The sequence below is a fragment of the Esox lucius genome, chromosome 22, assembly GCF_011004845.1.
Source record: "Esox lucius isolate fEsoLuc1 chromosome 22, fEsoLuc1.pri, whole genome shotgun sequence".
Lineage (NCBI taxonomy): Eukaryota > Metazoa > Chordata > Actinopteri > Esociformes > Esocidae > Esox > Esox lucius.
The window spans coordinates 11,109,875-11,134,243 of NC_047590.1; the positions used below are offsets into that span (position 1 = coordinate 11,109,875).

Genomic DNA, 24,369 nt, shown 5'->3' on the forward strand with positions numbered 1-24,369 from the left:
AACCAACTGCTTTTAAATCACTCTGTAGCGCTGAGCTGTTGTGATATAGTTCTTAACCTTTCTACTGTCTGAGGTCATGTGGCCATGTGTTTACATAAGTGTGTGTGTGTGTGTGTCCTAGCAGAGATCCTTCATCCTGTCCATTGTCATGGGCTAGGGATTAGATTATAGGAATGGTTCCAGTGACATTAGTGTCCATTGTGTGAAAGCCTGAATTACGGGAATTAGAAGGCAGCAGGTGACAGTTGGAACATCGCATGAACATGGGGGAACATAGAGAAATAAACGTGGTAAAGCCGAGGCATGGTGCAGACATGATGTCGAATGTAAGACACATAATAAAATATGTGTTTATCGATTCAATGCCTCATGCTCTGGTGAACTTCCAGATTAGCAATACAATTTACTTCTGACCAAAGTCTATTCAAAACCTCTGGCCCATGCAAATAGTATTTTTCCAAATCACTGTCAGTGAAGGAAACAGTATACAATCAACATATTTTCTGGGGATTTTTCTCAATTGAACACCGAGTTAGAACTACAACGCATTACTAGAGATAAACATTGCTCTACTACTACTACTAACTACTAACATGGAAATCAAATATTTGAAAATTATTATAAATTACAGTGACATTGAAGCTTTGGGCCTTTCAATGACATCAGCCATAACATGGCAGAGTGCTTAAAATGAATTAGGCTTTTTACTGCCTGATTCAGAAGAGCCTGACGGGTACAGTAAAACAACACACAAATGTATTCTGTCCTGTTTAGACCATCTCAGAGGATAGTGTCTTTATTAGCCAGACCAGAGCTGGGTCTGCAGTTTCTCCCTGAAGGAAGACGTTGCTTCCAGGTCTGTGTCATTGCAATGGCACCTATCAGCACCATAAGTCGGTTTCTCTAGGAATCTAAAGGTATTTTGCTTGCCAGCTAGCAGCCACAAGCTAACTCTCTTGTGTCCTCTCCTGGGAGTAGCACCTCTGGGCCCTGGACAGAACAGCAGGAATAAATCATTGCTAAAACCGGGACAGCTTTACACACAAGTAACAAAGGAACCTCCTTGGCCAAGGGTCTTGGAGAACAATCAAATTTCCCCACCAGTTTGGCCTGTAGTGAATGCAGACCGGTAGTTTTGAAAACTTAAGCCGTCCAAGATCTTCATGAATGAAGTTGAGTTACCATTCCGTCAGTGATAATAAGTCATAATGCGTTTTAATGGAAATGTGTCCCAAAAAAGGTGTCAGCAACAGGTACTGGCCTAAAACCCATTAATCCCATTGGGATGCTCTGTGTGCCTGAGTGTCTAGGAAGCATAATCCTGAAGGTTTTAATCTCCTGAAGGAGGAGGAGGTTACAGAGAATTACCGTCTGCTTCCACTTCCTCTTAGACATCACTGAGATCAGCCAGTCTGTGGCTGGCTGTCTCTCTGGTCGAACGCATTCCCTTGACTCCCCACAGCAAAACCCTCAACATCGTGGATCTTTGACGTGTTTCTCTGAACGATCAAGAAACCCATATATTTCAAGCCAGGACGGGGACATAAAGAGAACCAGCTGGGAACTGCCAGCGGCTCGCAGCCCATCCGTTTGGAAATGTATTGACTGGACTTAAGGCAGGACGTTGAACCTCCGGCGGGAACACATCTCTCCTGACTTCCCCTCCAGGCTGAAGAGTAACTCGGCATCAGGATGGAATGCGTGAAACACCTGATAAAGAGCGTGGTCTCTGTGAAGATGTGGGCGTTCATCAAGGGCTACTGCAAACGCAACGGACTCCTGACGCTGTCGGTCATCGCCGTGGTTTCCGGCTGTGCGCTCGGCTTCTTCCTCCGCAGCTTGAACCTCTCCTCCCAGGTATGAAGTGGATGCACACACACCATGCACACACACACGCACACACACACACACACACACACACACAGCCACTGAGCCATGGGTTTGGCCTGAGGGGCCAAAGCCTAGGGTCAATATTACTCAGGCAATCTTAGAGAGAGATGAGATGAGCTTTGGGTTCTTACACAAGGTGAAAGTGTTAAGACAAAGGGCTTTGGGTCGATTAGGTGACCTATAGGTCTCCTTCCAAGGTCTGTGATGCAACAGGCTTTAGACAAGAAGCAGCCTACAGCAGGGGTTACGTGTTCTTATACTGGGATATAAACATGTGCTAACCAGACTCTTCTCTAGCCAAGTCCCCAGCCACGTGCACCAACATTTCTACTTTGCAGTGAGTCTGGAAGATTTAAAGAAGCACGTGAACACAACAGGTCCTAGTTAGGGTTTGGGTTGAACACAAGTAAGATCACTCCTAATTCTGATGTGTCCAATAACAACATGAACAACCGTAGTCTTAGGCAGAATTACGTACTGCAGCAATCATGCAGAACAATTCTGTGAGTCCTGAAGCAAAAAAGGTGAGTAACCAGTCATTTCTGACCATTTACTGATGAACATATATTTAACAGTATGTTTGGGTTGGGAAACTACTCTGAGATGGTCAGAACTCAGAACATATTAAAATGCAACAATATTAGCTCAGCTGATGATACAGCCAGCTAGCTACAGTAAAGGTTGGACTTGTCATTTGCTGTACATGGTCCAAGGGTAGCCCTGGTAACCCAACACTTAACAATCACTATTTCAGTATCAGATTAATGGGAGAGGAGCTTCTAATTGTCTGACGCACTGTTGTAATCTTCGTCAGCACTAAATCATCTCAACGTAATAGCAAATAATCTGGGAGCCAAACTTTGACATTATTTGTTTGTTGATTGATTGGTAGAATGCTATCAGTTTAGAATTAAGTGAAATCACAAACCAATTGTAGCAGAAAACAACAAATTCAATTTTAAAATGTACCAGGTACCAGTCCTTGAGAAGGGCCTCACTTAGCTGGGCACAATGGAACTAATGGAAATTTGCAAATTTGAACAGAGTTGACATAAAGGTTTAGGGTCAGAAACTAAACCTGCTATGAAAACATGAAATGTCCCTAAAGCCAGGATAGGCCAAATACGCAGCAAACAAAAGGCACCTGATTGCTACATGTTAATTTTGCCCATGGCAAAATGTGTAGAACTGTGGGAAATTAACTTAAATAAAAAATAAATATTTTGGTCAACGTGTGTGTCTCTTTCCCAGGCTAAGATTTACTTCTCGTTTCCTGGAGAACTTCTGATGAGGATGTTGAAGATGCTGATCCTCCCTCTCATCACGTCCAGGTAGCAACATGGCCACTATGTTTGGCAACATCTTTACTGCTAGAATGCCAACTCTAAAGGTCCAGAACAAGGAAACTCAGTCATAGAGCAACATGGCATTTAAAAGGGGTCATTCTATAAATAAGTTGCCATGCTGAAACAGGTTAACTATGGACAACTAACATTGTTTATTAGCCAGTTAGACACAGTAGTTGGTTCACAGGTTCACATGTTTCAAATTAATCTAATCTTAATGAATATAAATAATGAATTACCCGGCACTTCAATAAAGTAAAAATAGATCTCTGGATAAGACATCTGGATACTTAGTGGGATCCATTCTCTAGCAGGGTGTAGGGGCAACGGAGAAGCACAACATAATGCACTTTCTTATAAATGTCTAGATCTCCCCTCAGCAATTATGATTAGAGAAATAGGTTCTGAAATTTTTCTGATGACTATATATGTATGTATGTACCACATATGTAAATAGTTGTAGTAGATTTTCCTGGACTCTGCATATGCGTAACCAAGGGTACCAACATGTATGTTTCTCCTAAACAGTGGGTGGAGTCTCTGACCAAAATGTGTGACCAACACGCAGATTGCCTCCATACCCTAGATTTAGGAGTTTTAACGGAATATCTTATTTTACGTAATTCTCTGTGAATCCAAACGGGATATTTAAGCAATAAGGCATGTGGTACATGGCCAATTTACTGGTCCTGCGTAGCTCAGTTAGTAGAGCGTGGCGCTTGCCATGACAGGGTCATGGATTTCACTAACACAGGAGGCCAGGATCAATACTGCAGGTTGCTCTGAAAACCAGACAGCCCGTATCCACGGTATATTGGCCTTGTACCACGACAATCCTGATGTGCGCTGTTGCTTTTAAAAAAGACGGCAGTGAAAAGTGACGTGTACGGGTCTGACTGAACGCCTGACTTCCTGTCCAGTCTGATGTCGGGGCTGTCAGCCATGGACACGAAGGCCAGCGGGCGTCTCGGCGTGCTGACCATCACCTACTACCTGTGGACCACCTTCATTGCCGTCATCGTAGGCATCATCCTGGTCCTGGTCATCCACCCTGGGAAGGGCACAGAGAAGGAGGGGCACAAATCCGGGTCAGGGCCCGTCATGACCTCTGCGGACGCCCTGCTGGACCTTATCAGGCATGTATCAAACGAGCAGGGACAAGGACCTACATGCACACGCACACACGCACGCACGCACGCACGCACACACTGACAAGCTTTGGATTATGCCTAGAACTCCAGTTCCCTGAAGAACACATTACGGGGAAGTCGCTCTCACCGCGTGCACACCTAAACTCATTGACCGCCCTGCCTTCCGTGTGACATAATCACACCTGTGTTAACACTTCAGCACACTGAACCAGGTCTGCACTTCATCAAGCTTTGATGGCGTGGGGTCGATGATGCGTTGTAACCTCTTTCCTTTCATCAGGAACGGAATGAGGTACTCACATAACTCAATAACCTAATGTTAGACAAACGTGATGACAGACATTACCTGATGTTAGACATAATCTAATGTAAGACATTACCTAATGTCAGACATAGTGGCGATCAAAAGGTCTATATCTACAGACACCCGGCCTTAAACCCCAAAGAGCAATCAAACACCAAACTGAAGCACTGTAACTAATAAAGAATGCACATTCCAGATTCAGATGGGAAAATAGAAAGCTCTGCAAAGATCCTTTCTATTTGTATTTGTCCTTCGTGGTTAGTATGGCTTTCTTCACAGAAAAACCAGTAGACCCAGTGAACTCAGCTATATATTTTTTCTTTGAAATTTATAAGGTGCATTTTATTTAGCTCACTTAGCTTGAGAATTTGCATTGTTTTAATGGTAAACTACACACACAATGCACACACACACCTATAATACATCAGCACTTCAGCTAGGGTGATTTTTATAATAGGTTTCATTAAACCAGTTATGGCTAAGTATCAATCTACCCAGAACACACTGTTCAAACACCTTACCCAGAACACACTGTCCAAACACCTTACCCAGAACACAGTGTCCAAACACCTTACCCAGAACACACTGTCCAAACACCTTACCCAAAACACAGTGTCCAAACACCTTACCCAAAACACACTGTCCAAACACCTTACCCAGAACACACTGTCCAAACACCTTACCCAGAACACACTGTCCAAACACCTTACCCAGAACACACTGTCCAAACACCTTACCCAAAACACACTGTCCAAATACCTTACCCAGAAAACACTGTCCAAACACCTTACCCAGAACACCCTGTCCAAACACCTTACCCAGAACACACTGTCCAAACACCTTACCCAGAACACAGTGTCCAAACACCTTACCCAAAACACACTGTCCAAACACTTTACCCAAAACACACTGTCCAAACACTTTACCCAGAACACACTGCTATCAAGGACTGGCAATGACAGGCTGTCTGTGTGAAGAATCCTCCAAAGCCCACAGGATTAGGGGTATTTTTGGTCAAAGTTGCGTACGGGCGGGAAGCTGTAGGCTAGAGGACTGCCCAAGGCACAATACATTTGATAGGCTTACTGGGGCTTGGGCTGATGGATGTAACGTGGTACTTTTAAATACACCAGGACTCCTAAGGTTGACAACTCTTAACCTCTGAGACGGGCAGCTTGGTGATGTAATGACATTCTTACATCATGAGGAAGACTGATACACATCTAAAACCAAGCTGCCCGTGTAAAACCAGGCTTCTCTCGTAAAAACAGGACAAACAGACAAACTTTAAAGCCTCCACATGTGAATTAGTTGAGTCACTTTCACTAAGATTAACTAGGTTTTGGTAAACAACAGCCTTAGCCAAAGCAATGATTTTGGATTCATCAGGGTTAATGTTTAGGTTGACGGCTTAAGTCTCTGTCCAGTGTCTGGTTGAGTCTTTCAGAGACAGAGGACCTTTTGAAATCTGGCATGACTAGGAGAAATTGACCCTACTCAGGACTAATGCAGAGAAGATAACAGATAGCAGAAAACGTCCGACATCTTCAATAATGAGTGTGAACCGGTCCAGGCTACATAAACAATGGGTCAGCAGAACCCCATGGATGTAGTCTAGATGGTCCACGTGAAGATGGAGACATCAACTAAAAAATCAGAACAAATAAGAAAATGATGACACATCACACATCATATTAGCTAGACTGTTCAGTTATCACCCCATTGCTCAGAGAAGCAACTCCAATAATGTAACAGTCCAATAAATAATCAAATGACGTTCCTCTTCTTCTCGCACAAAGGAACATGATACCAGCCAATCTGGTGGAGGCGACTTTCCAGCAGTACCGTACCGACCTGGTACCCATACTGACCTCCAGTGCGGTGGGTTCCCAGGCCAACTATGTCTACGTGATGCCCGACTACCACAACCCCCAGCTGGGCCACCCTGTCTTCCTAGAGCTAACCCCAGCACCAGAGGTCAAATACAAGATCGTCCCTGGCAACAGCAAAGGAATGAACGTATTGGGCATCGTCATCTTCTCTGGTACTATGGGTAAGGCCCTCTACACACCCATACACACGCGCACAGTCTGTTCTCCATCCCAAACCTTCCAGTTCCTGACCCGGTGGGTGCGTTTCCTCTGTGCAGGCCTGCTCCTGGGGAAGATGGGAGAAAGAGGCGCGCCGCTGGTCAACGTGTGTCAGTGTGTCAACGAGTGCGTTATGAAGATCATCAACGCCGCCATGTGGTGAGTTGGCGAGGAAGTTCCCCCGGTCACGTCTAAGGGTCGGCTCTTCCTCGTTGGGAGGTGGACCGCACGAACTCCCTCCACCCGTGCTCTCTTACCCTAGACCCACGTCGTAAGTCGGGATGTCAGGGGGAAGCACTTCTCCCTAAAGCTACTTATGGTCTTAGGAAGCCCAAACCACAGGCTCATGACTAAGCAGATGGACAGAGACAGAATTATGATAAAACATGCCTGAATAAGGGTCTAGTCGGCACATTTCTTCACGGTCTCTTCTCTTCAACTGTCAGTAGTAAACACTAGTGTGATCTAGAGAATTATATAACTAAACGTTTGTCTACATTTAACAGCTTAATAGTTTGATTTTGAGATATTTATCACCGTTCTCTAATTCCAGGTATTTCCCATTTGGCATCGTTTTCCTGGTAGCGGGAAAGATCCTGGAGATGCATGACCCCGCCCACCTGGGAGAGAAGCTGGGGATGTACTTCCTGACGGTAATGGCGGGCCTGTTCGTCCACGGACTCATCCTGCTGCCTCTCTTCTACTTCGTAATCACACGCAAAAACCCCTTCACGTTCATCCGGGGGCTTCTCCAGGCCCTGGTTATTGCCTTGGCGACCTCCTCCAGCTCTGCCACCCTGCCCATCACCATGAAGTGCCTGCTGGAGAACTGCGGGGTGGACAGACAGATCGCCCGGTTTGTCCTTCCGGTGGGAGCAACCATCAACATGGATGGGACAGCCCTCTACGAGGCCGTCGCAGCCATCTTCATCGCTCAGGTCAACGAATACGAACTGGACTTTGGTCAGCTGGTCACCATCAGGTGAGGACTTCCTACACGCACAACCTCTCTACCATCTCTAACATTCATATTGAACCTATACTTTTTCTGTCCCCGCAAACACTCCCTCATACTCTGACACCACTTGTCTTTCCAGCATCACGGCAACGGCGGCCAGCATCGGGGCTGCCGGGATTCCTCAGGCGGGCCTGGTAACCATGGTGATCGTATTGACCTCCGTCGGGCTGCCGCCCGCTGACATCACACTGATCGTGGCGATCGACTGGATCCTGTAAGTGTCCGACCGTGAGCGTGCAAAATCCAGCGAGCTGTCTGACGGTCTTCCCCTGTATCGACGGTAAAACGGTGAATCTAACTCAAGCTGTGTGTGACAGGGATCGTTTCCGGACGATGATCAACGTGCTGGGAGACGCTCTGGCTGCGGGCATCATGTGTCACCTCTGCAAGAAGGACTTTGAGAAGACAGCCGCTAATTCTAGCCGGGTGAGAACACGACAGAACCTATACACCGGGCCCAGCCGTGACCCCTCTTCAATAACGGTCCGTCCCGCAGGTTTGACCATGTTTGACTGTGTTCTGTCCGCGTGTTTTTGGCACAGAGGGACACGGTGATCTCGTTCGGCGGCCAGAGCGTCCAAAGCTGCACCATGTCCGAGGCTCCCCTGATGGCCAGCGGCCATCGTTGCGACTATGTCTACGAGGTGGAAGGTGACTGCGTCACGGAGCGATGCGACGGCCCCAGCTTCAACCTGTGTCAGGTTTAGGATAGCCCAGTACCGGTTACGACCTGTGACCTCTGTCAGAACCAAGCAAGTGACCGGCTCCAACCTGTATCAAAGAGAAACTGCGTTATTTGTGGAACAGGTGTCACGGCCAACCCAGAGACAGTACAGAAAGGAGACATCCGACTGGATGACGACAGACCCCTCCCACTGGTTCCGCCCACCCAGCCAGAGTAAGCAATGACCCTTGACCATAACATAACGAGCGGCATGTCCCTAAGCCTGCTGTCTCGCTTAATGTACACTCTCTGGGAAACCTGCCCTGTTACAAGTGGACCCCAGCTACAATCTACATCGCAGAATAAACGTCCCTTGCCACAACTTGTGTCGCAGACAACCTGGATGTTCGGTCTGAGACAGTCCCTGGACAGACAGCAGAGCACACTGCTTGCCTTCAACACAAATACCTTTTTATTAACACCAGTATGGTACAAAAACATTACAAAAAAGTACAGTTCAGTTACGCATCAATGGCTTTGGATCGTGGAATTACAGTGAGACCATGACACAACCCTGCACTGACAGAGTTTGCACTTTCCGCAGTTTTAGATAACTGGGACATCTTTATGACACGTGTCTGATGGCTCAGTAGGTAGCTGCCATAGACCTAGCTCGACATTGTATCAGTCTAATTATTGTCTGTCAAAGGCATTTCCAAAGAACCTCAAGGGTCCATACTGACACCTAGTGGGTGCTGTTGGAACAGCTATGAAAGACGAGCAATGGAACGTTTGCTCACAAGGATATTTAATTGCCGGATCCCTCCTGGGTGATTTCAAATTATCCTTCCTTGACCTGTATGAAAGCCCACACATTTGAATACTCCAAAATGGTTCGTTTTTATTTACAATGCCCATGCTAAAGTTGGCTTTTGGGCACTTAGGTCCTCTGGTTGTGGGATTGATTCCCACATGGAGGAAACTGCTTTGCTAAATACAAACATTACTGTTTGATCACACCTGTGCCATGATGGATGAAAAAGCAGGTTTTCCTCTTTTGGTGGCTGGCAGTAAACCCTACTGTTGCCTATAAATGATAAGGATTTGAGGGATTCATTCAGTCCATATTGTGGGATTTCAGCACCAGTGACATTCAAAGAGGCCACATTCGTGCAATATTTATGTTTGATTGCACAATCTCTAAGACTTCAGTCAGAATTGAGCCCTTAGGTCCTCTAGTTAGGGTCAGAGACCACAGGGGGCCTCGCTTTGTGAGTGTTCCTCTACTATGACGGTGATGCCTTGCAGATCTTAAACACAACCTTTGGTTCATGTACATGTCTGAGCAGGGGAACACTCCCATTCAGTACCGTTTATGCTGTGGTGCATGCGATGATGTCTGAATCAGTTAGTTCAGTGCTGTTTATCACAGGACTGCCCTTCAGTAGCGGCACATACAGTACTGCACCACAGTGCACTTTTTAGGCAGCCAGGTGGTGCTAAAGACACTCTTGGTTAAAGGTATTCTAGTGGTAACCTTCCTATGATGGACAAGTAATAGGTATTTTCACAGTGAATGGTGTTCTCTTTTGCTTTAAGATACTCTAATCTAGGGATAAATACCAATCTTGCTGCAGACAGCAGTATGAGAACATTGATTTAGTATAGGTTACATAGTTAGAAGTGAAACTGGATGTCGCAACCCTAGAATTGTTGTTTTGCCGTTTTCGAGTTGCCTTAACATTGCAACGAGTGGTGAAAATTAACAGAATATTTTACTGTATATTGAAGAGGATATTAAACGTTTTGACACTGACTTAGCTGAAATTCTGACAACAGAAGAGATATATTTTTAAGTCTTGTTAGATTATCTATATATTTATATTCTTTGTAAACACCTATAATGCTGTGGGATCTTGATTCTTGAAGAAACTACTTTGCCACAAATTAAAAACATTGGTGCCCATGCAACATACTGGTCTTGTGCATTATTGCATTATTTTCTAATAAAACGTTGACATTTAAAGGCAACGGTTTGTCTTCCACCTCATGCAATGCAACTCATGGTACACGCACAATAAGCCAAAATCACAATCCTTTCCAGCTTTATAAAGCTTTCAGATATTTTATTCAAATTAATTGTTAGACAGGTTCTGCACAGCCTTAAAAACAGAGGAAATCTAAATTAAGTCAATAAAAAAACGGAACACACTCCAACACGAATAATTTACAAACATGTAAAACCACTTACAACAAGTGAAATAAATTGGTTTTGTGCCACCTCTGCTGTTGCCACGTTCTCCCATCTCCCCCCACATAAATTAAGGCTAAAAACAGAGGTTAATCATAATCTACAGTTATTCCAGTAAGCCTGCTAGCATCTTCAATGCACTAGTACTCTGAAAGGAGAATATAACAAAGCAAAGGCAAATTAGTAGAACTCAATAGAAAACAAATCATATCAAAAGGATGGGGGGGTGAAGGTGAAGCAAGCAAACCAATTCCTCTTGTACCGCTTCTTGTTCAACATTTTAAACACACAAATTGCACTGGTTAAGAACGTGCTTTGAGAAGCATTGAGATATTTCGTTACCCCCCCACCCCCAATAGCGAGGCCTATTGGTATTTGTGGGACATAAACATCCACACGCAGGAAATAGTAAGGCTTCACAGAGTTTGGGGAGGACAGAGTTGAAAACAATATTAAGTCTAATCAAGGCCGAGTTCTGTTTAGGAGTGTGTGTGTGTGTGTATGTACGTGGGTAAAAACTGACCTGAGGTCTGAATCATAAGGAAACTATCGAGTCAGGTCTAGGACCCGATGATACCATGCGTTACGATTTTGTCAGCTATTCTTTGACCACAGACTACAGTATCCCACTGTAAAGCCTACAGACAGAAGGCCAACAAGCTTGATAAAAGTGCAAACCATTCACAAAACGGTTGTAGGTTTATGGTCTTCATATTAAAACCGGTCACATCCTGGTTAAAGATGCTGTTACCGCTCCGTTAAGTCTAAAAACTCTTCACTTCAGTATGCATTTAGATTTGATGGTTTTTAAACAAACCTTTGAGTTAGCATGCATCACTAAATGACAGAGCTATCTGAAGGTGTCTGACCAGGATGCAGTATCAGGACTATTTTGTATGTTATCAACAGTAACTAATTTCAGTATGTTACTATAACACACAGATTGCTAGCATTACTCCTTAGCTTGCAAATGTAGGAATATGATTTAGAAACTAAATGCCGTGTTCCACACGTAACAGAATTAAAACAATGTTCACCTCTGAGGTGTTTTATACTGGACATGACAACCACGAGCCACTCAGACCATCTCAATGTCCCGCTATAGCATTTAAAAGTCAGAGTGGGGTGCGTGGTCATACTGTGGTAGCTGGTACTATCCCATTTACTGTCTGGTGTGTGGGGCTTTTCTCAGCTTTCAGTCAAATCCACAAACCAAGGCCCAAATCAAATGTGAAGAAATAAAAGGAAAAAAAACCAAAAACAAAACTTTGAGTCAAAACGAAATAAAATTTAATGATTGCATATTCAAAGTAAAACAATCAAAACAAAGGAAGAAAATTTAAAGCAACAAAACTCAAAACCAACAAGAAGTTACCACAAAGACCACGCAGTCTCCTTTATATGCAGTCTCCTTTATCTCAGGAGAAGCAATAAAAACGCTTTTGACTGAATATCGGTAATCTAAACTTCAATGTAAAATAGTTTCTCTAGAAAGAAAAATCAAGAAAACCATAATTTTTGAGAAAAGTGAAAAATTTAAGAAAACAAAGTTGCAAAAGTAAAGTTGGATGAGAGAAAAGCATTGCTCCTGAACAGCCTCAATAGCAGCTGTTCAGACGTCCAAACATTTACTGGCGGGGGGACAATATCTCATAACGGTAAGTCTATGCCCATATTTATACCAAAAGCTTCTCAGAGAGCAGAATCCTGATCTAGGATCAGCACATCCATGTCCATATAACACTTATGATATAGTAGGCCCAACTAATCCCAGATCAGGACATGAATACAAGCCCCAGGGGAGTTAGATAATATCATTTCATTTCTTTGGTCCTTCTTAAACCTACTCATAATCTCAAGACCGTTCTACACAGCCTCTGAGAGACAACTTTTAAAAGACATTCCCTAAAAGTAAACACACTCACAACACACACTGCAATGTAAAGTTACTGTCCCGTACCTAACAACTCGCTGCGTATGAAACTCTGATTCTGCAAGGTGAGAGAAGACCAATCCACAGTTTACATCAAAGCGTCTGACTTTCGCTCTGACAAGATATAAAATAAGGATTTAAAAAAAAAAGTGCTTGTTCTTTTAGAATGGCTGGAGAGACAGTGAATGGGTAACTTAAGGCATCTATTTCTACACGGGAACCAGAGTCTAAGACAGCATGCTTTCTCTTACGGTGCAGACTAGATGTGTGAATGTAGTGCATCCTTCTCCATGGTTCTACCATTCATATGGCACATAGTGACAATACTCTAGTCTCACAGAAGAATTTAGGGGGGGGGGGGGGGGGAGCAGCTCTTAAAATGTGAAGTTGGTCAACATATACGGGGATACAGGCCCCCAAAAAAGCATTTAACTATGTTGGAGCATCCCAAAGCATGAATAAAAAATAAAAAAAAGAGATAGATCAACTCAGACTAGCGGGAAGATAAGGTGAGAATGGGCTCGGAGAGCAAGATAACCCTAAAACTAGTTTATTTTTGACCAACTGCGCAGATTTACTCCTCTACCCTCTGAACAACAAGCCAAGGGGTCCTCTCCTCGCTCAATTCACCTAGCTCTACTTGTGGCCTTTGCTGGTCTTGAATGACACCTGCAGGATCTTGTCTCCAAGGCGATAACCGTTAAGGCTGGCGATCGCCATGGCGGCTTCCTCGTAGTTAGTCATGGTAACAAACCCAAAGCCCTTGCACTTGTTGGTGTTGAAGTCTCGGATGACCTTGACGTTGGTGACTGCTCCGAAAGGGCCAAACATCTGCCAGAGGATGCCCTCGTCGGCGTCCTGGCCCAGGTTGTAGATGAAGATGCACCAGCCCGAGGTGGAGTTCCCAGGCACGCTCACCCCAGACATGCCACTCATGTGGTCCACAGACATGGGAGAAAACCTGGTGGGGGGGGGGGGGGGGGGGGGGCGAGAGCTTATCATGGTTGTCAGTTAAGTTGCATATTTTAAGCAATGTGAGGAGGGGATAGAGCAACAGTGTGTGTGTGTGTGTGTGTGTGTGTGTGTGTGTACCTAAATCTCTGAGCCTGGTGGTGAACAGGCCCTCCGAAACGCCGTCCCTGGTTGTGGTAGAGTTGAGATATGAGCTGTGTGTTCTTGGCCTGGTTGGGGCTGGCAGCAAACTTGACTGTGATTGGCTCAGAGGCCCCAGGGGGCTTTTGTCCGTTCAGGTCCTTGATCGCGTCCTCTGCCTCAGCTCGCTTGTCAAAGCGGATGAACGCCACCCCCCGAGACAGGCCTGGGAGGAGAAAAATCACAAAATGATATGTTTTCCACAGTTTGCATCATAATGCACAAGGCCGTATGTGTGTGTTCCTACCAGAGGCTTGGTCAACCAGGACGCGGGAGTTGATGATGCGTCCGTAGCGAGCAAACATGTCCTCCACATCTTTCTGGGTCATGTTCTTGGGCAGGCCACTGATGTACAGGTTGGCATCTTTAATGGTGTCAGAACTCGGCCGCGCATATGACACCTAACACCAGAGGGCAGCACATCACACATCACTGAAATAGATCTAGCAGAAAATCCTTTCAGAATAAGTGCTTACTGGAAAAGTGCTTTTAATTGGTTCAATTGTGTACATTTGCATACAATCTTAGCAAATACTTGAATAAACTTACACAGATGTTCTATATTTTAGTTTACAAAATGTGACTACTTTTGATAGAACATTCATAAATAAGGTCTCAAAAACAAAAAGCATAGTACAACAGTAAGGTGTCTTGACTGAGCACTGCGGCTTTTACTTTGAAATTGAAAGGGCTATAATTTTGGAAAAACCATTCCCTTAGCTGTGGTGACCGGGCAAGACAGAAGTTGGGCTTTGCGATTGTTGAAAAGTAAAGAAAATCATAATAAGGAAAGATCAACATAGGGAAAAACATTCCCAGTGGAAAAACATAATATAAAAAATTAAATACAAATTTAAAACTGAAGTAGTGGTGCTAAATAAAGAAAATATGAATAAACTCTAGTCTGCAATATACTGTTGCACTCCTGTACTCCATCCATCAGAAGCAAGACCAGTGAGCTATCAGACGTCATCGTGTCCTGTCTAATGTCAAACCATACTAACGCTGAATCCCAAATCCAAACCAAATCACTCAGCGCGTCATGGCCGCCTGAAACTTTTGGACTGGTTGAAGCACTGACAAAAATGAGACCCAGCCTACCAAAAGAACAAGGAAATACTGACATAAGACAATTTTGCTTACAGCAACTCAATCCTTTCGGGTCCACAGGAGGACCTGGGGGAAGGGTCTACAGGTAAATTTGGTATTCAGCCTCAGTAATGGGGACCTAGTTCAATAACATGATATGGTTGGGTTGACACAGTACTGTAGGAACACCTTATTGCACGTTACCTTGATAGTTTTAGACTGTAGCCTTAGTCCATTCAGAGTATTGATAGCTCTTTCTGCATCACTAGGGGTAAGATAGTTAACAAATCCGTACCCTAAACTGTGGCCTAGAGAAAAAAAAAAAGGAAAACAATAAAATAAAATAAAAAAACGTTGTATACTTTCAAAAAAATCTGCATACTGGACAAATAAATGATTAAACAAAACAAATCTACACAATGCATGCTAGTCGTAAAACAAGTAACAAAGAAATAGGAATTTTCCTGGGATAAAGGAAGTCGAGCCCCTCACAGGCGCAGAGAGAGATCAAGAGCATTGAGCAAAATGCCCAGACACCAACAGCACTGTACAAAATAAAACTCTGGAATAACTTGAATGTCCCGCGTGAGAGGACAGACATTACAATGATAGAGAGACAGGCCGAAACAGAAAATATAGTAGCAGCATTGATACTAACATCTCATCCCCCAAAAAAATAGTGAGAATGCCAGAGTTGTCCGTCTCAGGTATTCTTAGACGTCAACAAGACGCCGACAGGATACCTGCTGACTGTTATGACGGTCTAGAACCCGGGGGGGCCATAGGGTTGTAGGACGCAACACAGCAAAATGTTCACCCCACACACACACCCCAATAATCTGAACCCCCCCCCCCCCCCCCCACGCACAGACTCACACACACCAGACTAACTCCTCTATCTATACTTCAAGGTCAAAGGTCACACACCTGTAGAGGACTCTGGGACATGGTGTTCCGTACCTGCCACTTTGTCCCGTATGAGCTTGGCAGACTCCACCTCCCCGATGCTGCTGAAGAGATTTCGCAGCTCGTCCTGACTCATGCTCTGGGGAAGGTAGTTGACTATGAGGTTGGTCTTGGCATCTTTTGCCTCGTCTCCTCCTCCCATGTGCTCCTCGTAGCCGTTAGACATGTCATACACCTCCTGGGAGAAAGGAGGAGGGGGTTCAGGTAGAAGATCCGGGGAAGCATCCCCGAGCTAAAGCCTGAGTATGCCCCCACCCCAGTTGATGATCTGCTGCACTTTCACACACAGATTCAACTCTCAGCTATTCTCTGCATACCTGCCTGATCACGCCTATATCGACAAAATCCAAGTGTGGTACTCTGTGGTTGAGATCTGGAGATGACACGGGCCTCGTCCCCATACACAGAAACTATGGCCCCTCTACATTAGATCTGCAGTGTTCTAAACACAACATTTCACCGACCAAGCTGTGTTGATGTGGTCTGACAGCTCTAAAACATTTGTTCTTGAGAGCTACTGGGTATGCCCTGCGCTAAGACGCTGATCAGCAGAATCCGCCAACGGTGATGCTAGAACAGGGCTTGAGCAAAAGCCTGCGACACCTGTGGGAGGAGGATCTGCTGAACCAGCCCTCTGATGTGTTGTGACAGAGCTCCATTCATTCAGACGAGCTATCTGATTGGGTATTCCAGTGGAGAAAGGCAGTCGGCCACCCATCAACCACATTGAATGAATGAAGCCCCTGTGTTTCAAACTAGTAAACACGTTGACCAACATGATGATAGTGATATGCCTTCTCTGCTTCAGAGCAACAACAAATGTTTATACCAGTGGTATGTTAGCAGGCAGAGTTTGTCAGAAACTCGACAAATGTACACATAACTACATCAAATGTGTTGTTCATTAAACTGCAAAACATAGAACAAAGCAAAGCATACAAAAACTGATCTAGATTCTTAAAGTGGAATTTTTAAAGTCACTCACTTTCAAGTACCTGATGTGGCCTCTTCGAACAGCCATGAAGACCCCTCACTGCTCCCAAAACTGGAGATGTCACAAACGAAATATATGGGACAAACAAAAAGGATAGGGGTGAGGGGGACAGGATTTTTATTAAAATAAAAATAAAATGAGATAAATAAAAACGAAACAGTAAATTCAGCGTCCCCCCTGCTGAAGCACCTGTGAAGAAGAGCAGAGCATTTGTTAGGCGGTTAATAACTACGCCTCAACGCTTACGACGAATCTTGGGGGTTTGCGTAATGTTTACATAAAGCAACTAGCTAGCAGGCAGTTTGAATTGTTTCTAACCTTTAATCGTTACTGAATGTAACCATTGCAAATAAAGATTAGGGAGTTACATTAGGATTTCTGGTAAAAGCATCATAAAACTATAGCCACAGTGCGTCGTTGGATAGTTACATTTGCCTGTTCGGTATGGATAAGTTCGACACATCCAAGCTCAGTATTAGTAGGCTAGAAAACGTGAAAATAGGGTTAGCGAACTACTAGCTACAAGTTAACGCCAGTTCAGCACGGTTATATATACGCGAGTTACGGGGGTGTAAACACGTGATGTCATTATCCTATTTAGTTTACTAACCTAATGTTAGCAAACTAGCTAGCTGTTTCTTTAACATCTACTGCGCCAGGTTTCTGCCTACTATCATGCAGCTACTGTATTTACGACGTGCTCTAAACAACTAGTGCTAACCGAGCTAGCTAACAAAACAATGTTTTGCGAGCTAATTACTTGCTGTACTGCAGTTTGTCTAAATATTTGTCATGTAGTAGTTAACGTTGTAGCTAGGTGGCAGCAGCTTATCTGTAAAATAAAAAAATTTAAATTGCTGACGCATGTTAATGTACGTAAATAAGTAAATCGTGAACTTGCTAGCTTTAATTCAAATGTATATGTCCATGGATTGGACAAACAAAATGTCTAATATAGCTCACTGAGTGCAACGTTAATTAGCTGCTACTGTACTGAATTTTGTTGCAGATGATTGCTAAGCTAGCTAGCGTGTTTAACTGTAGGTAACTAATGTCACAGTAGGCCATTATGCCCACCGTTCCCTTATTTTCGGGAGCTTCTGTTAAATGCGGCCCCTCTCTCGCACATTAAACCCCGGGCACCCTGTTCAAGGCCTTGCTAGCTAGATTAGCCAACTTGGCTAACGTTAAGCGTAGGTAGGCCTCCAACACCGCATGGCTGCCTTTCTGCTTTGTTATACAGTAAGTATCAAAGGGAAAAGGTAAACAAACTCAACAACTACTAATATACTTAAGATTGATATACGTAAAACCTACCAGTTTTATGTTATGTCGGTTCTTACGCAGTTCTTGAATAAAGCCTTTTCGTTCGTTTTTTTTTTTTTTTTTTTTAAACTACGACGCTACCAAGCGGACAGCTCCACCTCCTAGTATCCAAACCCAAAGAAAGAGCACTGACGACAACAGTTACCCGCCCACCTCTGCATAATACGGACGTGGTGTGTTATCGGGGTATCAATAAACTCAAAAGCCATGTATGGTAGTGTAAAAGTCACTTTAATGTCATACATGTAAAACAATGTATTATTAACAACCATGTGAGATCATAAATGAATAAAACGTTGCATTTATTTTCTTATGAAACAGAGAAACGTGTGAGAGATGTAAAGTTCATGTCTAACAATATTCAATATAATTTGAGTGCGCCTCCCGTCCTCTCTTTACAGTTCGTCATTGGGTTAGTGAAAGCAACTGGATCACGTTTTAATCAAGTTTACTTACACAAAATAATTGATGATTAATTTCTAAAGTAGACTATCAGTCCAGGATACTTTCTGCCATTCTGGTTCTGTCCCCTTCCCTGTCCAGTAATTGATACTCTGACAGATTCTGAGCCCTCATCAACTGAGCCACACTCACAAACCCCATAGTCTGAGAAAGAGAGAGAGAAGAAGAATGGTTACATCAGGTATGACCTTGACTCCTGCCCACAGTAATGTCTGCAGGTCAAGGTCTGGCAACAGTATGGCAACGGTCTGGCAAAGCAAGAGAACATACTACCTGATCTTGTCCAATATCCAGCTTGCTCAAAATATGATGCTACACCTCTACCATGTTGTTCAGCAATACCCCAAAATGCCCTCAAGTGGTCCCAACCTCCACTAGTGCCACAGCCAGAGATGACCAGATGATGATACGCAGAACAAATCGCAATGCCTCCTCAAGCTTCAACTGGCACCCCTGACAGAGAGAAACACACAGACACAAAGGAATCAGGGCTGGTCTGTGTGTGTGTGTGTGTGTGTGTATAGCAAGCAAGTTTATTTATACAGCACACTTCATACATAGAAGCAATTCAATGTGCTTTACAGGGAAAATAAATGTAAAAATGTTTTTTTAAATTAAAACAGTCAGATTGTTAACATTCTCTAGCTCAGCTGTCTCCAGGGGGACTGCATGAACATCAACACCCGGTATCTCAATCCTCGCATTCCAATGCTAGGATGAACCCGTCAGTCCCTATGTGAGATAATCATTGCATCAATGTCTTACTTGGCTCTCTCCAGGGGGACATTTATGCCATGTCTGTACATGCATTTTATATTAATTATCAATGAATTACAGTTACCATAACTGTTTACTGTACCACCCCGGTATCTCAATCCTCGCGCTCCAGTGCTGAGATAAACTCGTCAGTCCTTTTGTGAGAAAATACCCTACATCGATGTCTAAACAGCAGCACAAGAACTTGCATTATCCGTCATCGGCAGATTGTTACATTTAAACAGATGATATTCCTCTGATAGCACCAGAACTTGCATTATGATTGGTAAAAGATAGAAGATTATGTAATAACAAAATAAATCAAAAAGAGAAATATAAAATACATAAAATAACAGCACAGTAATAAAACACAGAATAAGAAAATGGAAATAGAAAAACATAGGATGCTATAAAAGCTGTAAGACTAAACAACGCAGTTATGTTTAAACGATAGAAACATAGGAAGCTGTAAGGCTTAACAGTGTGGTTAAGTTGATGTGCTCAGTCATAGGCACATGAAAAGAGAAGTGTTTTTAACCTGGATATAAAAATGTATACGTTTGGGGCACGTCTAAGACCTGGTAGTTTACTCCAGTTGTGTACAGCGTAAGTGCTAATCGCAGCTTCTCCATTTTAGTTTGGACTCTGGGATCTACTAGCTGACCTGTGTTCTTGGATCTAAGAGCCCTGCATGGTTTATATTCTTCAAACATATCAGAAATGTATTCAGGTCGTAAACCATTCAGAGAGTTATAAACCAAAAGCACCACTTTAAAACCTATTCTGTAACTGACTAAAAGCCAATGCAAAGATTTTGGAACTGGTTAATATTCTAGCAGCAGAATTCTGAATGAGCTTTAGTTGTTTTACAGTCTTTTTGGGGAGTCCAGTTAAGAAGCCATTACAGTAATCAACCCTACTAGAGATGAAAGCATGGATGAGCTTCTCTTGGTGTTTTTGGGACACCACACCTTTGATTCTGGCTATATTTCTTAGATGATAGAATGCTGTTTTGGTGACCGCTTTGATATGACTGTTAAATGTGAGGTCTGAGTCTATCAGAACACCAAGATTACGCACTTGATCCCTGGTTTTAAGGGCCAGAGAATCCAGCTCTTTACTAATACTTGTTCTTTTATTTTTGTTGCCAAACAAAATAATCTCAGTTTTATCTTGGTTTAATTGTAGACAATTCTGGTTCATCCAGGTATTTATGTGCTCTATACAGTGACACAGAGAGTCTATTGAACCGTTGTCAAACGGTTCGAGAGCCACACAGTATATATTTGAGTATCATCGGCATAGCTGTGGTAGGTAATGTTGTTGTTCTGTAGAATTTGGCCCAGAGGTAGCATATAAAGATTGAACAGAAGCGGTCCAAGATCAGATCCCTGTGGAACTCCGCATGTCATAGCCACCCTATCAGATTCATGATTACCAATGGTGACAAAGTAACTCCGGCCATCTAGATAAGATCTGAACCAATCAAGGACTGTCCCGGAGAGTCCTACCCAATTTTCCAGCCTGTCTATAAGTGTTCTGTGATCTACAGTGTCAAATGCTGGACTGAGATCTAAAAGAACTAGAACTGTTATTTTATCTGAATCAGTATTCAGCCGTATATCATTTGAAACTTTAATCAGGGACGTTTCAGTACTGTGGTGAGGTCGGAAGCCTGACTGAAATTTGTCTAAGAGACCGCTTGAGGTCACAAAATTGCTGAGTTAATTGAAGACAACCTTCTCAATGATCTTGGCTAAGAGAGATTGGATACAGGTCTATAGTTGTTTATTATAGATGCATCCAGTGTTCTCTTTTTTAATTGGGGCTTAATGGCAGCTGTTTTTAGAGACGTTGGGAAAATGCTTGATTGCAGAGAGCTATTAACTATTTGCTTTAGGTCCATTGTTATAGAGTTAAAAATTGTTATAAAAAAGACTGATGGTAGTGTATCGAGACAACACGTGGAAGCTTTAAGATGTCGAACTATTTCTTCTAGGGATTTTTGATCAATTGTATTAAATTGCGACATAATAACCAAATTATGTCTTGGTGGTCATAGTGACTGTACAGAATCCTTGTTAGACTGTGTAGTTCTGATGGTCTGTCTAATACTTTATGTTTCATTAAAGAAACACACAAATTCATTGCATTTCACAGTGGACATGAGTTCTGACACTATCTGCTTTATTGGGTTTGTAAGCTTGTCGACCACGACAAATAGAGTGTGGGTATTGTTGATAACACCATGTGTACATGTGTGTTTTTACCTCTGGATATAGTAGGTCGGGCTGGCCCAGGGTACCATTACATGTGGGGTAGCTGGAGTAACAGCAGCTGTGAGGTACTCTGCTACGCCCACTGCTGTTGAACCAGGGTGTGGCCAGCCAGTCACGGTAGTCATAGATACCGCAGCACTGCAACTGAAGAGGATTCACATCACACAACAGTAATGAATACAACTTTTCAGATCAGTTTACACACAGACACACCTCTTCTTGTGTGGCGTCCACAGCATTGGATTCTGGGTCCTGTCTGCTTCCTGTGTACCTCTCAAGGACTCTCCTGAAGGGTGCCAGCTCTGAGTGCACCTGAACACAAGTCAGTCACATCAGTATGCGTCGTAACCACAACTTATATTGCCAAATACTGACGTGTTTTGTTAAGTCATTTCTAGTCACCTTCGTGGTGTTGACATAGGCCAGAGCAGCAGCTGATGCCTCCAGGCAGAGAACTATGACCAGCAGATAGACAAACTGAAACGGCCAATCAACACCATAAAAAAACATCAGGTGATAAGCTCTGTCCCAGACAAACTTGCCTATGACATAAGTAGACACAACCGGACCTATGTACACAGAAATTCTTTGACTCACCACAGCCTGTAGCCAGGCTGAGTCTCTGAGGGACACCCAGATTCCCAGTCCTCCGCTGGCCAATAGGAAGGCTGCACTAGCCAGAGCTAGGTATGCTGGAAGGGTAATGTAAGTGTGGGAGAAGAACAGGCTGCTTTGTCTGAAGTTCAACAACAGGAACATCCCACTCAGACCCACGACCAAACCCACCAACTACAAAGGGAATGAGGGGAGGGTGGGTGAGAGAGGGTGGGTGGGAGGGAGAATGAAAGATGAACAGAGAAGAAGGGGAAGAGAAGAAGGGAGAGAGGAGTGAAGGAGTGAGGGAGGGAGAGAAAAGAGGGAAGAAATAGGGAAAAAACAGAGACAGTGGGGGAGAGACAAATACAGAGAGACAAAAATAAATGAAGAGTGAGACATGGAGAGAGAATGAAAGAGAAAGACAGTGTGTGATTATCCTATACTTCAGTAGCTAATACTTGTGAGGGTGCTGTGCGGAAACACTATGTAAAAAAAACAATGATAAAATAAATATTACTGTATACATCCATTATAAAACAGGTTTCTGTTTGTTTGTACATGGTGCATTTGAAAATGAATGAAATACCTCTCTAGAGATGTGACGCCCCTAGTTCTCATTGAATCTAATTACAAACATACACACGAGATGCCGTTTTTCAATGAATCATGTGGACTCAACATCATGTAGGCAATTCATCTGACATGTGGCAAGAATGAATAGAAGAGAATGAAGGAGAGGTGCAAAGAATGTATGTAACTTTCTAAGATGTTGATTGTATAATGCAAACAACCTCATGTTAGTGTTACTGGATGTAAAAAGCCAAAGCACCTTGTGGTCAGCTATATTAGTGCTCTAAAATCTTACCCATAGAAGTTGGCATGTTATCTGAAGAACTATGTTTAGAAAATGTCGTCTTGTTTCACTCATTTCAGCCAATTTAGCAGTGTTCCGTGTATTTGAGGAAGTTAGATTGTTTTAGTCAGTCTTCACTCCACTCAGCACAGGAATTCCGTCTCAGAATAAGTCTTAACATGAACAAGCAGTACAAATTGGAAAGATAAATTAAAGCAAAAAATGCTAATAAAAATTGTGTGTGCGCATGATGCAATGTTCTTCTCCAATACTTCAGTCTAATAATGTATTTCTCAAACTCACTGGCTATATCCTTCACTCAGTCAACCAGAGTAGTGACACAGCAGGCAAAGAGACCCAACAGCATGATAGAAAGGAGGAAGTGTAGTGTGGAAGGAGTTTCAATTAACCCCATAACTTCCACCGCGTGAGTGAGCTGATACATGCAACCAGTGTATACAGTATACCATGAATTTTACACTGACACCTGTTCCATGTCAGTCAATAAATGAATAACCCAACCAGACCAGGGTCAAATTGAAGAGTAGGTCATTTTGTTTGAAAATAACATTTGTCATATCTAGTTATAGCATGCATGTACAGACAGATAGAGAGATAGATAAACAAGGTCTCAGGTGTGAATGGGGAGCAGGTGTGTTAAATTTGGTGTTATTGATCTCACATTCCCTCATACTGGTCACTGGAAGTTCAACATGGCACCTCATGGCCAAGAACTCTCTGATGATCTGAAAAAAATAATTGTTGCTCTACATAAAGATGGCCTAGGCTATAAGAAGTTTGCCAAGACCCTGAAACTGAGACTCAGCACTGTGGTCAAGACCATACAGCGGTTTAACAGGACAGGTTCCACTCAGAACAGGCCTCGCCATGGTCGACCAAAGAAGTTGAGTGCACGTGCTCTGCATCATATCCAGATGTTGTCTTTGGGATATAGATGTATGAGTGCTGCCAGCATTGCTGCAGAGGTTGAAGGGGTGGGGGGTCAGCCTCTCAGTGCTCAGACCATACGCCGCACACTGCCTCAAATTGGTCTGCATGGCTGTTGTCCCAGAAGGAAGCCTATTCTAAAGATGATGCACAAGAATGCCTGCAAACAGTTTGCTGAAGACAAGCAGACTAAGGACATGGATTACTGGAACCACGTCCTGTGGTCTGATGAGACCAAGATAAACATATTTGGTTCAGATAATGTCAAGCTTGTGTGGTGGCAACCAGTTGAGGATTACA

The 24,369-nt window shown here is 43.5% G+C and overlaps 3 protein-coding genes across 9 annotated transcripts; 1 reads left to right on the top strand and 2 right to left on the bottom strand.

Annotated features, from left to right (window-relative positions):
* The first annotated feature begins 1,333 nt into the window (after positions 1-1,333).
* slc1a8b (solute carrier family 1 member 8b) lies at positions 1,334-10,434 on the top strand. 2 transcript variants are annotated; one of them, XM_010869143.5, is made up of 9 exons: positions 1,334-1,857; positions 3,142-3,221; positions 4,157-4,372; positions 6,491-6,744; positions 6,841-6,940; positions 7,335-7,763; positions 7,879-8,013; positions 8,117-8,225; positions 8,342-10,434. In XM_010869143.5, exons 1-9 carry the CDS (start codon positions 1,693-1,695, stop codon positions 8,504-8,506), a joined length of 1,653 nt encoding a protein of 550 aa, XP_010867445.1. In that variant the 5' UTR covers positions 1,334-1,692; the 3' UTR covers positions 8,507-10,434. The 2 variants fall into 2 exon arrangements, with proteins under 2 accessions (XP_010867445.1, XP_034145719.1); XM_034289828.1 differs by lacking the exon at positions 1,334-1,857 and adding an exon at positions 1,896-2,414.
* A 117-nt stretch (positions 10,435-10,551) lies between these two features.
* On the bottom strand, positions 10,552-18,296 carry LOC105009716 (ELAV-like protein 1). Of its 5 annotated transcripts, none has more exons than XM_029116780.2 (7): positions 18,166-18,296; positions 16,840-16,899; positions 15,816-16,032; positions 15,093-15,196; positions 14,047-14,200; positions 13,740-13,965; positions 10,552-13,608 (listed from the first exon to the last, which is right to left on the bottom strand). In XM_029116780.2, the coding sequence occupies exons 2-7, from the start codon at positions 16,873-16,875 to the stop codon at positions 13,284-13,286; spliced, it is 1,062 nt and encodes a 353-aa protein (XP_028972613.1). In that variant the 5' UTR covers positions 16,876-16,899; positions 18,166-18,296; the 3' UTR covers positions 10,552-13,283. The 5 variants fall into 5 exon arrangements, with proteins under 5 accessions (XP_028972613.1, XP_010867446.1, XP_010867448.1 ...); XM_010869144.5 differs by having other exon boundaries at positions 16,840-17,037; positions 18,166-18,295; XM_010869146.5 differs by having other exon boundaries at positions 15,849-16,032; positions 16,840-17,037; positions 18,166-18,294.
* Positions 18,297-18,399: 103 nt separating this feature from the next.
* Positions 18,400-23,497, bottom strand: tspan37 (tetraspanin 37). 2 transcript variants are annotated; one of them, XM_010869141.2, is made up of 8 exons: positions 23,425-23,497; positions 23,134-23,294; positions 22,269-22,460; positions 22,074-22,148; positions 21,885-21,983; positions 21,663-21,815; positions 19,006-19,089; positions 18,400-18,780 (listed from the first exon to the last, which is right to left on the bottom strand). In XM_010869141.2, the coding sequence occupies exons 2-8, from the start codon at positions 23,194-23,196 to the stop codon at positions 18,667-18,669; spliced, it is 780 nt and encodes a 259-aa protein (XP_010867443.1). In that variant the 5' UTR covers positions 23,197-23,294; positions 23,425-23,497; the 3' UTR covers positions 18,400-18,666. The 2 variants fall into 2 exon arrangements, 1 of the variants encoding a protein (XP_010867443.1); XR_002195907.1 differs by having other exon boundaries at positions 18,691-18,780; positions 18,910-19,089; positions 23,134-23,457.
* Positions 23,498-24,369: the final 872 nt, after the last annotated feature.

Bases quoted from the DNA above. Each gene is read 5' to 3' on its own strand.
- slc1a8b (XM_010869143.5), top strand. From the start codon at position 1,693: ATGGAATGCGTGAAACACCTGATAAAGAGCGTGGTCTCTGTGAAGATG. The intron at 3,222-4,156 runs GTAGCAACATGG...CTTCCTGTCCAG, and splicing joins CTCCCTCTCATCACGTCCAG to TCTGATGTCGGGGCTGTCAG. The intron at 8,226-8,341 runs GTGAGAACACGA...TTTTTGGCACAG, and splicing joins CAGCCGCTAATTCTAGCCGG to AGGGACACGGTGATCTCGTT.
- LOC105009716 (XM_029116780.2), bottom strand. From the start codon at position 16,875: ATGGCTGTTCGAAGAGGCCACATCAGGTACTTGAAA. The intron at 14,201-15,092 runs GTAACGTGCAAT...CTCTGGTGTTAG, and splicing joins TACAGTCTAAAACTATCAAG to GTGTCATATGCGCGGCCGAG. The intron at 13,609-13,739 runs GTACACACACAC...CCCCCCCACCAG, and splicing joins CACCAGGCTCAGAGATTTAG to GTTTTCTCCCATGTCTGTGG.
- tspan37 (XM_010869141.2), bottom strand. From the start codon at position 23,196: ATGAGTGAAACAAGACGACATTTTCTAAACATAGTTCTTCAGATAACA. The intron at 21,984-22,073 runs GTGACTAGAAAT...ACTTGTGTTCAG, and splicing joins CCTATGTCAACACCACGAAG to GTGCACTCAGAGCTGGCACC. The intron at 18,781-19,005 runs GTTGGGACCACT...TCTCTTTCTCAG, and splicing joins TGGCTGTGGCACTAGTGGAG to ACTATGGGGTTTGTGAGTGT.